The 14,287-nt window shown below is 42.7% G+C and overlaps 1 protein-coding gene across 4 annotated transcripts in view; it reads right to left on the reverse strand.

Moving 5' to 3' along the window:
• LOC115157691 (V-type proton ATPase subunit H) overlaps positions 1–14,287 on the reverse strand; it is a 114,996-nt gene that overhangs the window by 56,812 nt on the left and 43,897 nt on the right. For 3 of the 4 annotated variants that reach the window (XM_029706138.1, XM_029706139.1, XM_029706141.1), the window contains exon 7: positions 13,009–13,065. The exons of the other annotated variant lie outside the window; for it this stretch is intronic. In XM_029706138.1, coding sequence (XP_029561998.1) covers positions 13,009–13,065 — 57 coding nt within the window. The remainder of the gene's footprint in view (positions 1–13,008; positions 13,066–14,287) is intronic. 4 annotated transcript variants of the gene reach the window in all.

Here is a 14,287-nt window from a genome sequence, read left to right on the forward strand (position 1 = left end):
TCCAACTAAACTACTGAAAGAGCTGCTTCCTGTGCTTGGCCCTCCTATGTTGAACATAATAAACGGCTCTCTATCCACCGGATGTGTACCAAGCTCACTAAAAGTGGCAGTAATAAAGCCTCTCTTGAAAAAGCCGAATCTTGACCCATAAATTATAAAAAACTATTGGCCTATATCGAATCTTCCATTCCTCTCAAAAAATTTAGAAAAAGCTGTTGCACAACAACTCACTGCCTTCCTGAAGACAAACAATGTATACGAAACGCTTCAGTCTGGTTTTAGACCCCATCATAGCACTGAGACTGCACTTGTGAAGGTGGTAAATGACCTTTTATTGACGTCAGACCGAGGCTCTGCATCTGTCCTCGTGCTCCTAGATCTTAGTGCCGCTTTTGATACCATCGATCACCACATTCTTTTGGAGAGATTGGAAACCCAAATTGGTCTACATGGACAAGTTCTGGCCTGGTTTAGATCTTATCTGTCGGAAAGATATCAGTTTGTCTCTGTGAATGGTTTGTCCTCTGACAAATCAATTGTACATTTCGGTGTTCCTCAAGGTTCCGTTTTAGGACCACTATTGTTTTCACTATATATTTTACCTCTTGGGGATGTCATTCGAAAACAATGTTAAATTTCACTGCTATGCGGACGACACACAGCTGTACATTTCAATGAAACATGGTGAAGCCCAAAATTGCCCTCGCTAGAAGCCTGTGTTTCAGACATAAGGAAGTGGATGGCTGCAAACTTTCTACTTTTAAACTCGGACAAAACAGAGATGCTTGTTCTAGGTCCCAAGAAACAAAGAGATCTTCTGTTGAATCTGACAATTAATCTGGATGGTTGTACAGTCTTCTCAAATAAAACTGTGAAGGACCTCGGCTTTACTCTGGACCCTGATCTCTCTTTTGAAGAACATATCAAGACTGTTTCAAGGACAGCTTTTTTCCATCTACGTAACATTGCAAAAATCAGAAACTTTCTGTACAAAAATGATGCAGAAAAATTAATCCATGCTTTTGTTACTTCTAGGCTGGACTACTGCAATGCTCTACTTTCCGGCTACCCGGATAAAGCACTAAACAAACTTCAGTTTGTGCTAAATACGGCTGCTAGAATCCTGACTAGAACCAAAAAATTTGATCATATTACTCCAGTGCTAGCCTCGCTACACTGGCTTCCTGTTAAGGCAAGGGCAGTTTTCAAGGTTTTACTGCTAACCTACAAAGCATTACATGGGCTTGCTCCTACCTATCTTTCCAATTTGGTCAGTATCAACCTTTAAGTCTTTACTGAAGACTTCTCTTCAGTAGGTCCTATGATTAAGTATAGTCTGGCCCAGGAGTGTGAAGGTGAACGGAAAGGCTGGAGCAACGAACCGCCCTTGCTGTCTCTGCCTTGCCGGTTCCCCTCTTTCCACTGGGATTCTCTGCCTCTAACCCTATTACAGGGGCTGAGTCACTGACTTACTGGTGTTCTTCCATGCCGTCCATGGGAGGGGTGCGTCACTTGAGTGGGTTGAGTCACTGACGTGGTCTTCCTGTCTGGGTTGGCGCCCCCCCCCCCTTGGGTTGTGCCATGGTGGGCTATACTCGGCCTTGTCTTCGGACGGTAAGTTGGTGGTTGTAGACATCCCTGAGGATTTCTTCAGCTCAGAGCCTGAGCCCAGACATTGATGAACTAGCATCCAAGAAGAGATGCCAGGTATCTGGCTTGGGCACATCAGATTAGATCAGTGTGCAATAATTAACGTTTTCTTTGTGCACTTTTTCTTGCTACAAGGCATGGGCTTGAATGGTTGGTTGATTTATTATAATTTTATTTGTAAAATTATTAGCCAGTGGAAAAAGTTTATTTTGGTATTTAAATCAGAAGGCTGCAAATAGAAAAAAGGCATACGATTTTTATTTAAATTTTATTTATTTAATAAATGAATGCCATTGATGTGTTTTTTCATTTGAAATTCGATTTTGCATGTCTCCACTATTAAATTATATATTGTATGGTAATAAGCGATGCTTGTTCCATATTCAATGTTAAAGCAAAACTTGTTTGGGTCCATATTAAAAGGTTCATTTGTTCAATGTTGGCCCGCGACTTTGTTCAGGTTTTACATTTTGGCCCACTAGGTATTTGAGTTTGACACCCCTGGTCTACGGAGTCAAGGGTCATATCGCCTCCACCCCACCTGACACCCTAGACCCATTCCAATTTGCTTAGCGCCCCAATAGGTCCACAGACAACGCAATCACACTGCACAAACCCATCTGGACAATAGGAATACCTATGTAAGAATGCTGTTCATCAACTACAGCTCAGCATTTAAAACCACAGTACCCTCCAGACTCGTCAATAAGCTCGAGACCCTGGGTCTCGACACCGCCCTGTGCAACTGGGTCCTGGACTCTGACAGGCCGCCCCCAGGTGGTGAGGGTAGGAAAAAATACCTCCACCCCGCCAATCCTTAAACACTGGGGCCCCACACAACTGCGTGGCCATGCACGCCTCCAACTCAATCATCAAGTTTGCAGACGACACTACAGTGGTAGGCTTGATTACCAACAACGACCCTGATAATCCAAGATGGCGTAGCAGTGCAGACGTGGTTTGTTGTCCTCTCGTTTACTTTTTGTATTTTTTGCCTTTTTTGTATATATATTCCAATTTATCTTTCAATCTCTTTTCCCATTTTTAAATTAAATATACCTTCCGGTAATCTGCCTCACTCAATGTGGCAATGAGCCGCTGTTTGTTGTAGACCCTATAGCCAATACCTTCTGATGAAAGTAGCCAGCTAATTAGCTAAGTTACTAGCCATTTAGTCATTGTTAGCCACTGCTAGCGGCCTTTACCCTCTGCTCAGGCACCAGCAGTTTTTTTTAGCATGGATAATACCTGCCAGCCTCGGACTGTTTTTCTCCACTACAACTCCAGATTTCTGCCGTAAACCCTGGACCATTGATCATCACAGCTAGCTAGCTGCCACTGAGTGACCCAGCCCCGAAGCTAGCTCTGAGCCAGGTGCCTCTCCCGGCTAGCAAACTAAATTACCACAACTACAATACCTCTTTCGCCATCTGGCCCAGTCCCTTCGTCGATACGGCGCCCCGCTGTACCACCACGACTGGTCCGCAGACGTAATTCCATCAGCTGTGCCTTCAACCGGCCTTTGCCGGACGACGGAGCAGATGCTTCTACTTACCCCGGACTGCTAACTTTAAACGCTGTGTCTCCCGCGTGCTAGCGTAGCAATGACTACCTAGCTGCTTCCCTGTTCCATCTATTGCTGTACACTGGACCCTATGATCACTTGGCTACATAGCTGATGCCTGCTGGACTGTTCATTTATCACAGTACTCCACTTTGTTTACCTTTGTTTCTGTCGGCCCTAGCCCCGAACTCAGGCTGTGTGTAGTTAACCGACCCTCTCTGCCCATTCATCGCCATTTTACCTGTTGTTGACTTAGCTGATTAGCTGTTGTTGTCTTACCCGTTGTTGACTTAGCTAGCTCTCCCAATCAACACCTGTGATTGCTTTATGCCTCTCTCAAATGTCAATATGCCTTGTATACTGTTGTTTAGGATAATTATCATTGTTTTAGTTTACTGCAGAGCCCCTAGTCCCACTGTACATGCCTTAGATACCTCCACCTCCCACACATGCGGTGACCTCACCCAGTATAACCAGCATGTCCAGAGATGCAACCTCTCTTATCACTCGGTGCCTGGGTTTACCTCCACTGTACCCGCACCCACCATACCCCTGTTTGTACATTATGCCCTGAATCTATTCTACCACGCCCAGAAATCTGCTCCTTTTATTCTCTGTCCCCAATGCACTAAACGACCAGTTTTGCTAGCCTTCAGCCGTACCCTTATCCTACTCCTCCTCTGGTTATGTAGAGGTTAACCCAGGCCCTGCAACCCCCAGCACCACACCTATTCCCCAGGCGCTCTCATTTATTGACTTCGGTAACTGCCAACCCGAATGTCCTAGCCATGTCTGAATCCTGGCTTAGGAAGGCCACCAAAAATTCTGAGATTTCCATACCCAACTACAACATTTTCCGTCAAGATAGAACTGCCAAAGGGGGAGGAGTTAGCTTGCAAAGTTCTGTCATACTTTCCAGGTCTATGCCCAAACAGTTCGAACTTCTAATTTTAAAAATTAATCTCTCAAGAAATAAGTCTCTCACTGTTGCTGCCTGCTATAGACCCCTCCCAGCTGTGCCCTGGACACCATATGTGAATTGATTGCCCCCCATCTATCTTCAGAGTTCGTTCTGTTAGGTGACCTAAACTGGGATATGCTTAACACCCCAGCAGTCCTACAATCTATGCTTGATGCCCTCAATCTCACACAAATTATCAAGGAAACCACCAGGTACAACCCTAAATCCGTAAACATGGGCACCCTCATAGATATTATCTTAACCAACTTGCCCTCCAAATACCTCTGCTGTTTTCAATCAGGATCTCAGCGATCACTGCCTCATTGCCTGCATCTGCTATGGGTCCGCAGTCAAACGACCACCCCTCATCACTGTCAAACCCTCTCCTTAAACATTTCTGCAAGCAGGCCTTTCTAATCAACCTGGCCCGGGTATCCTGGAAGGATATTAACCTCATCCCGTCAGTCGAGGATGACTGGTCATTCTTTAAAAGTAATTTCCTCACCATCTTAAATAAGCATGCCCCTTTCAAAAAATGTAGAACCAGGAACAGATATAGCCCTTGGTTCACTCCAGACCGGACTGCCCTTGACCAGCACAAAAACATCCTGTGGTGGACTGCACTAGCATCGAATAGTCCCCGCGATATGCAACTGTTCAGGGAAGTCAGGAACCAATACTCAGTCAGGAAAGCAAAGGCTAACTTTTTCAAACAGAAATTTGCATCCTGTAGCTCTAACTCCAAAAACTAAAGTCCATGGACCTCTGACAGTCTTCTGGGGTACCACAGGGTTAAATTCTCGGGCCAACTCTTTTCTCTGTATATATCAACGATGTCACTCTTGCTGCAGGTGATTCCCTGATCCACCTCTACGCAGAAGACACCATTCTGTATACATCTGGCCTTTCTTTGGACACTTAACTAACCTCTAAACGAGCTTCAATGCCATACAATACTCCTTCTGTGGCCTCCAACTGCTGTTAACCTCTCTAGGGGGTGTGGGATGCTACCGTCCCACTCGGCCAACATCCAGTGAAATTGCTGAGCGCCAAATTAAAAAACAGATACTCATCATAAAAATTCATACAACGTACAAGTGTTATACATCGGTTTAAAGATTAACTTCTTGTTAATCCACCCACAGTGTCAGATTTCAAAAAGGCTTTAGGGCGAAAGCAGACCATGCGATTATCTGAGAACAGCGCCCAGCAGACATCATTAAACAGTTACCAGCCAAGTAGAGGAGTGACAAGTCAGAAATGTCAATAAAATGAATCACTTACCTTTGATCTTCATATGGTTGCACTCACAAGACTCCCATTTACTCAAATGTTCGTTTTGTTCAATAAAGTCCCTCTTAAATCCAAAAACCGTTTTGTTCAGTAATCCACAGGCTCAAAGGCAGTCACAACAGACAGACAAAAAAATCAGAAAAGTATCAGTAAAGTTCGTAGAAACATGTCAAACGCTGTTTATAATCAATCCTCAGGTTGTTTTTAGTCATCAACATTTCAACCGGACAATAGCTTCGTCAATATAAAAGGAAAACAAGAAAGGCACGCTCTCGGTCGTGCGCAGAAAACAGGTCTGGCGACTTCCAAGGGTCCACTCATTCAGACTGGTTTTACACTCTCATTTTTCAGAATACTAGCCTGAAACAATTTCTTTAGACTGTTGACATCTAGTGGAAGCCATAGGAAGTGCAATTTGAGTCCTAAATCAATGGATACTGTAATGGCATTCAATAGAAAACTACAAACATGAAATAATCCCACTTTCTCAGGTTTTCGCCTGCCATATCAGTTGTGTTATACTCAGACATTACTGTAACAGTTTTAGAAACTTTAGTTTTCTATCCAAATCTACCAATTATATGGACCTAAGTAGCAGGCAGTTTACTTTGGGCACGCTTTTCATCTGGAGGTGAAAATAGTGCCCCCTACCCTAGTGAGGTTAAACGCTAGCAAAACCAAATGCATGCTTTTCAACCGTTCGCTGCCCGCATCCCCGACTAGCATCACTACTCTGGACGGTTCTGTCCTAGAATACGTGGACAACTACAAATACCTAGGTGTCTGGCTAGACTGTAAACTCTCCTTCCAGACTCATGTCAAACATCTCCAATCCAAAATCAAATCTAGAATCGGCTTTCTATTTCGCAACAAAGCCTCCTTCACTCACGCCGCCAAACTTACCCTAGTAAAACTGACTATCCTACCGATCCTCGACTTTGGCGATGTCATTTACAAAATAGCTTCTAATACTCTACTCAGCAAACTGGATGCAGTCTATCACAGTGCCATCCGTTTTGTTACCATGGCGCCTTATACCACCCACCGCGACCTGTATGCTCTAGCCGGCTGGCCCTCGCTACATATTCGCCGCCAGACCCACTGGCTCCAGGTCATCTACAAGTCTATGCTAGGTAAAGCTCCGCCTTATCTCAGCTCACTGGTCACATTAACAACACCCACCCGTAGCACGCGCTCCAGCAGGTATATCTCACTGGTCATCCCCAAAGCCAACACCTACTTTGGCCGCCTTTCCTTCCAGTTCTCTGCTGTCAGTGACTGGAACGAGTTGCAAAAATCGCTGAAGCCTATCTGAGCAGCTAACCGATCGCTGCAGCTGTACATAGTCCATCTGTAAATAGCCCACCCAATCTACCTACCTCATCCCCATATTGTTTTTATTTACTTTGCTGCTCTTTTGCACACCAGTATCACTACTTACACACCATATGCTCATCTATCACTCCAGTGTTAATCTGCTAAATTGTAATTACTTTGCTACTATTGCCTTACCACATGCCATTTGCACACACTGTATATAGACTTTTTTTTCTATTGTGTTATTGACTGTACGCTTGTTTATTCCATGTGTAACTCTGTTGTTTCTGTCGGACTGCTTTGCTTTATCTTGGCCAGGTCGCAGTTGTAAATGAGAACTTGTTCTCAACTAGCCTACCTGGTTAAACAAAGGACTTGTTCTCAACTAGCCTACCTGGTTAAACAAAGGACTTGTTCTCAACTAGCCTACCTGGTTAAATAAAGGTGAAATAATAAATTAAAACGACGGCCTACAGGGAGGAGGTGAGGGCCCTCTGAGTGTGGTGTCAGGAAAATAACCTCAAAATCAACTTCAACAAAACAAAGGAGATGATCGTGGACTTCAGGAAACAGTAGAGGGAGCACTCTCCTATCCACATCGATGGGACAGTAGTGGAGAAGGTGAAAAGTTAAGTTCCTCGGCGTACACATCACAGCCAAACGGAAATGTTCCACCCACACAGACAACGTGGTGAAGAATGCGCAACAAGAAATTTGGCTTGTCACCAAAAACACTCACACATTTTTAGATGCACAATCGAGAGCATCCTGTCGGGCTGTATCACCGCCTGGTACGGCAACTGCTCCGCCTACAACCGTAAGGCTCTCCAGAGGATAGTGAGGTCTGAACAATGCATCACCGGGGGCAAACTACCTGCCCTCCAGGACACCTACACCACCCGATGTCACAGGAAGGCCAAAAAGATCATCAAGGACAACAACCACCCGAGCCACCGCCTGTTTACCCGGCTATCATCCAGAAGGCGAGGACAGTACAGGTGCACCAAAGCTGGGACTGAGAGACTGAAAAACAGCTTCTATCTCAAGGCCATCAGACTGTTAAACAGCCGTCACTAACATTGAGTGGCTGTTGCCAACATACTGACTCAATCTCTAGCCACTTTAATAATTACAAATTGGATGTAATAAATGTATCGCTAGTCGCTTTAAACAATGCCACTTTACATATAATGTTTACATACCCTACATTACTCATCTCATCTGCACAGTTGAAGTCGGACGTTTTCATACAACTTAGCCAAATATATTTAAACTCAGTTTTTCACAATTCCTGACATGTAATCCTAGTAAAATTGCACTATTTTAGGTCAGTTAGGATCACCACTTTATTTTAAGAATGTGTAATGTCAGAATAATAGTAGAGAATGATTTATCAGATTGTATTTATTTCATCACATTCCCATCACATCACAGTTGATAATACATTTAAATACACTCAATTCGTATTTGATAGCATTGCCTTTAAATTGCTTAACTTGGGTCAAACATTTCAGATAGCCTTCCATAAGCTTCCCAAAATAAGTTGGGTGAATTTTGGCCCATTCCCCCTGACTGAACTGGTGAAACTGAGTCAGGTTTGTAGGCCTCCTTGCTCGCACACACTTTTCAGTTCTGCCCACAAATGTTCTATTGGATTGAGGTCAGGGCATTGTGATGGCCACTCCAATACCTCGACTTTGTTGTCCTTAAGCCATTTTGACACAACTTTGACCCCAAGCATACTTCCAATGTCCATTTGGAAGACCCATTTGCTACCAAGCTTTAACTTCCTGACTGATGTCTTGATGTTGCTTCAATATATCCACATCATTTTCCGCCTCATGATGCCATCTATTTTGTGAAGTGCACCAGTCCCTCCTGCAGCAAAGCACCACCACAACATGATGCACAGTTTGGATGGTGTTCTTCGGCTTGCAAGCTTCCCCCTTTTTCCTCCAAACATAACGATGGCAGTGGCTTCTTCCTTGCTGAGAGGCCTTACAGGTTATGTTGATATAGACTTGTTTTACTGTGGATATAGCTACTTTTGTACCTGTTTCCTCCAGCATCTTCACAAGGTCCTTTGCTGTTGTTCTGGAATTGATTTGCACTTTTCGAACCAAAGTATGTTCATCTCTAGGAGACAGAACGCGTCTCCTTCCTGAGCAGTATGACGGATGCGTGGTCCCATGATGTTTATACTTGCGTACTATTGTTTGTACAGAAGAACATGATACCTTCAGGCGTATCGAAATTGCTCCCAAAGATGAACCAGACTTGTGGAGGTCTACAATTCTTTTTCTGAAGACTTGGCTGACTTCTTTTGATTTTCCGATGTCAACTTAGTGTATGTAAACTCTGACTTACACGAATTGTGATACAGTGAATTATAAGTGACAATCTGTCTGTAAACAATTGCTGGAAAAATGACTTGTCATGCACAACAAAGAAGATGTCCTAACCGACTTGCCAAAACTATAGTTTGTTAACAAGAAATTTGTGGAGTGGTTGAAAAACTAGTTAAGTGTATGTACACTTCCGACTTAAACTGTATATACTGTACTCTATACCATCTACTGCATCTTGCCTACGCCGCACGGCCATCCCTCATCCATATTTATATGTACATATTCTTATTCATTCCTTTACATATTCTTATTGCTTATGTTTCTTGGCCCAAGCAAGTCTTTTCTTCATATTGGTGTCCTTTAGTAGTGTGTTTTTTTTTTTGGGGGGGGGGGGGGGGGGGTTTGTTGCTGCAATTCAACCTTGAAGGCTTGATTCATGCAGTCTCTGCTTAACAGTTAATGTTGAGATGTGTCTGTTACATTTAATGTTGAGATGTGTCTGAAGCATTTATTTGGCTTGCAATTTGAGGCTGGTAACTCTTAATGAACTTATCCTCTGCTGCAGAGGTATCTCTGGGTCTTCCTTTCCAGTGGGGGTCCTCAAGAGAGCCAGTTTCATCATAGCGCGTCATGGTTTTTGAGACTGCACTTGAAGAAACATTCAAAGTCCTTGAAATTTTTCGGATTGACTGACCTTCATGTAATGATGGACTGTCGTTTTCTCTTTGCTTATTTGAGCGGTTCTTACCAAATAGGACTATCTTCTGTATACCACCCCTACCCTGTCACAACACAACTGATTGGCTCAAATGCATTAAGTAGGAAATACATTTCACAAATTAACTTAACTTCTTGGGGCTATTTGGGACGCTAGCGTGCCACCCGTGGCGCACCCTATCAACAGCAGGTGCATTTCAAGAGCGGCAAATTTGAAACCAAATAAATGTCAAAATTCAAATTTCTCAAACATACAACTATCTTACACCCTTTGAAAGATAAACATCTCCTTAATCTAACCACGTTGTCCGATTTCAAAAAGGTTTTACGGCGAAAGCATAAAGTTAGGAGAGTACATTGACAATAGCTGTGTGTAATGTATTGTCAATTCAAAGACAGGCGTCACCAAAACCATAAAATCAGCTAAAATTATGCACTAACCTTTTACAATCTCCATCAGATGACACTCCTAGGACATTATGTTAGACAATGCATGCATTTTTAGTTCTATCAAGTTCATATTTATATCCCAAAACAGCGTTTTACTATGGCATTGATGTTCAGGAAATCGTTTCCCTCCAATAACCGGCAGTCAAGTCATCACAACAAAATAATTAATTAATATTAGAAAACATTGGTAAAATATTATATTGTCATTCAAAGAATTATAGATTTACATCTCTTGAACGCAATCGACTTGCCAGATTTAAAAACAACCTTACTGGGAAATCACACTTTGCAATAATCTGAGCACTGCGCCCAAAAAAATACGCTTTGCGATACAGACTAACCGCCATGTTGGAGAGATCTAAAATCGAAAATACTATGTAAATAATCCATTACCTTTTGATTCTCTTCATCAGATGTCACTTCCAGGAATCCCAGGTCCATAACGAATGTAGTTTTGTTCAAAAAAGCTCATCATTTATGTCCAAAAAGCTTCGTGTTGTTAGCACATGATCTAAGCCAGCCGGACTTCACTTCACGAATGGAAAAAATATATTTACGTTCGTTCAAACATGTCAAACGTTGTATCGCATAAATCATTAGTGCCTTTTTTAACCAGAACATGAATAAAATTCAAGGCGGACGATTGGGTTCTCTTTTAAAACGTATTGGAACGAGAGTACCCAACATGAACTCGCGCGCCAGGTGTCTAATGGGCCATCACCGTTCCAAGGCTCTTGTTCGGTCAGATCTCAGAGTAGAAGACTCAAAACACTTTGTAAAGGCTGGTGACATCTTGTGGAAGCAATAGGAAGTGCCAAAATATTCATCAGCCCCTTTGTTTTTCAATGGCATAGGCTTAAAGTCAATTCAACACATCAGGTATCCACTTCCTGTCAGAATCTGTCTCAGGGTTTTGCCTGCCAAATGAGTTCTGTTATACTCACAGACCATTCAAACAGTTTTAGAAACTTTAGGGTGTTTTCTATCCATATATAATAAGTATATGCATATTCTAGTTACTGGGTAGGATTAGTAACCAGATTAAATCGGGTACATTTTTTTTATCCAGCCGTGAAAATACTGCCCCCTAGCCCCAACAGGTTAACAAGGCACGCCTGTTAATTGAAATGCATTCCAGGTGACTACCTCAGGAAGTTGGTTGAGAGAATGCCAAGTGTGTAAATGGTGGCTTCATGGAAGAATCTCAATATATTTTGATTTGTTTAACACTTTTTTGGTTACTACATGATTCCATATGTGTGATGTCTACACTATTATTCTACAATATAGAAAACAGTAAAAATAAAGAAAAACCCTGGAATGAGTAGGTGTGTCCAAACTTTTGACTGGTACTGTATGTGCCGGGGGCTAGGGTCAGTCTGCTATATCTGGTGTAATTCTCCTGTCATGTGTGAATTTAAGTATGCTCCTTCTAAATCTCTCTGTCCCCCTCCTGGAGGATCTGAGCCCTAGGACCATGCCTGATGACTCCTGGCTGTCCCTAGTCCACCTGGTCTTGTTGCTGCTCCAGTTTCAACTGTTCTGCCTGAGGCTATGGAACCCTGACGTGCTACCTTGTCCTGGACCTGCTATTTTTGTCTCCCTCTACCACACCTGCGGTCTCAACCTCTGATTGACCCTACTGGTTATCTATGAACTCTTGAACAATCTGGCCTTAATGGCCATGTACTATCTCCACCCGGCACAGACAGAAGAGGACTGGCCACCCCTCAGAGCCGGGTACCTCTAGATTTCTTCCTAGGGAGTTTATCCTAGCCACTGTGCTTCTACATCGCTTGCTGTTTGGGGTTTTAGGCTGGGTTTCTGTATAAAACTTTGACATCTGCTGATGTAAAAAGGGCTTTATAAATACATTTGATTGAAATTTGAAAAGAACTGGTATCGCCATTGAAGTCAATGATGGCACAATGGGTGGAATGGCGGCCATGGGGAGTGTACCCATAGAAGCAAAGCTGGAAGTCAATTCCTTAAAAGTAACCCCATCAGTAAATTCATTACCTTAACGCAGGAAGTAACCCCCATCAGTAAATTCATTACGTTAACGCAGGAAGTAACCCATCAGTAAATTCATTACCTTAACGCAGGAAGTAAACCCATCGATGTGTGCTGTGATTTGTTGATTCAACTCAACTGACATTACAAAAAAATTCATTATTTTGCACGAGCAACGGTTATGAGGGTTATTTTATTTTCATGACAGTCCTCATCCACACGGTTATATGGCAATTGTGTTCCAGTCGTTATTTATTAGACTACCCAGCTCCCATGCTGTGTGAATGTAGATATCAGCCAGCAGTATGTCTCAAACATCCTCTACACCCCCTACAGAGAACTACTCTAACAGATCAGATCAATGAGAGAAGGGAAGCAGCTGTTGTGCAGAACAGACGCGCCCTACCGAGACGCACAGAGTGAGAGAGAGAAGACAAAGCGAGAACAGACAGAGAAGTGAATGTCCAGTGACGGTCAGCCCAGAGAAAGGCCAGGGTGACGGTCAGCCCAGAGAAAAGCCAGGGTGAAGGTCAGCCCAGAGAAAAGCCAGGGTGACGGTCAGCCCAGAGAAAAGCCAGGGTGACGGTCAGCCCAGAGAAAAGCCAGGGTGCAACAAACCAAACAGCCATTTGGCAGTACCAGGCTGACCAGCCATGTAGATTAGAGTGTGTTAGGATGCATCATGTCATACTCACGTCACTGGGGGATATAGTGCCATGCCCTATGGAGTCTGGACCTGTACCATGAAGCTTCTAATGGAGGACAAATGAAAGGAATGAAACTGTAGAATGTTGCTTCAAAGAGAAAAATCTTCAACAACTCGCTCTTGCTGTGGCCAAAAGCAGAAACCTAAAACATCTCTTCCTGTATTGGAGTAGCTCTAAGAAGCACCATACTTCTCTTCATGGAGGGGAAAAAAACACTGTCAAAACAGCTCTCAGAATGGTTACATGATTATTGTGGCTAGTCAGGTTGATATAACAGTTAATTTAAAGTGTTTACTTGCTTTGCAAGAAGAAACATTTCCCTGAAAATCATGTTTACATGGACACAGCTGAAATGAGGCTACCTGATGGGACTTTGATAAATGCAGAACATCAGTAATCAAAATAAAGGTTCTACCACAGTGACCATGTCATTCTGAGTTCAGACAAAGTTCGTATGTGAAAACAATTTATAAGCTGCATACTTTCAGTTTTTCCAAAATATTTTCACTCGTGCACAAGAGGGAAGCTTGCGCTACCCAGTGCAGGCACAAGATCAAATACACCACAGGAACGATGGATTAAGCTGTTTTACATGTCCTAATCATTCTAAAGATTGTTCAGAAAAACCAGGTGTTTTAATCAGCGGATGCTTACTTTGAAGATGACCTTACGCCTATTAAGATAGTCATGTAAACACCTTACTCTGCGTAATGCCATACTCCTTCTGCCAAAACCATAAGACACGCAGAATAAGGTGTTTACATGACTAATACCATACTCTGCCAAAACCATTATTAGTGTGCATGTAAACGTAGTCATTGTTCCTAAATTAATTATTGACTTTGTCATGAAATAAAGCTGTAGCTAAAACACTGGTATGTCTCAACCAGTGGTAAATGCTTTGTACAGCTAGTCTGTTTCTAGTCAATAAAATGTCATTCAAAAGGGGAAATCTGCAATTGCAACATCCAGTTTTAGACATAAATTAATTATATTTACCTATTGACCTTTGAATAATATAACTTGTAGATGCCTCATGAGCTTGTTTTACTCCTTTGTTTGAAACCATAATCATTCTAAACAAACACTGTATAGTTTGAAAACATGGTTAAAACTTTAAATCAAATCAAAGTTTATTTGTCACGTGCGCCGAATACAACAGGTGTAGACCTTACAGTGAAATGCTGAATACAACAGGTGTAGACCTTACAGTGAAATGTTTACTTACAGTCTCTAACCAACAGTGCAAAAAAGGTATTAGGTGAAC

The sequence above is a fragment of the Salmo trutta genome, chromosome 21 (genome assembly GCF_901001165.1).
Source record: "Salmo trutta chromosome 21, fSalTru1.1, whole genome shotgun sequence".
NCBI lineage: Eukaryota > Metazoa > Chordata > Actinopteri > Salmoniformes > Salmonidae > Salmo > Salmo trutta.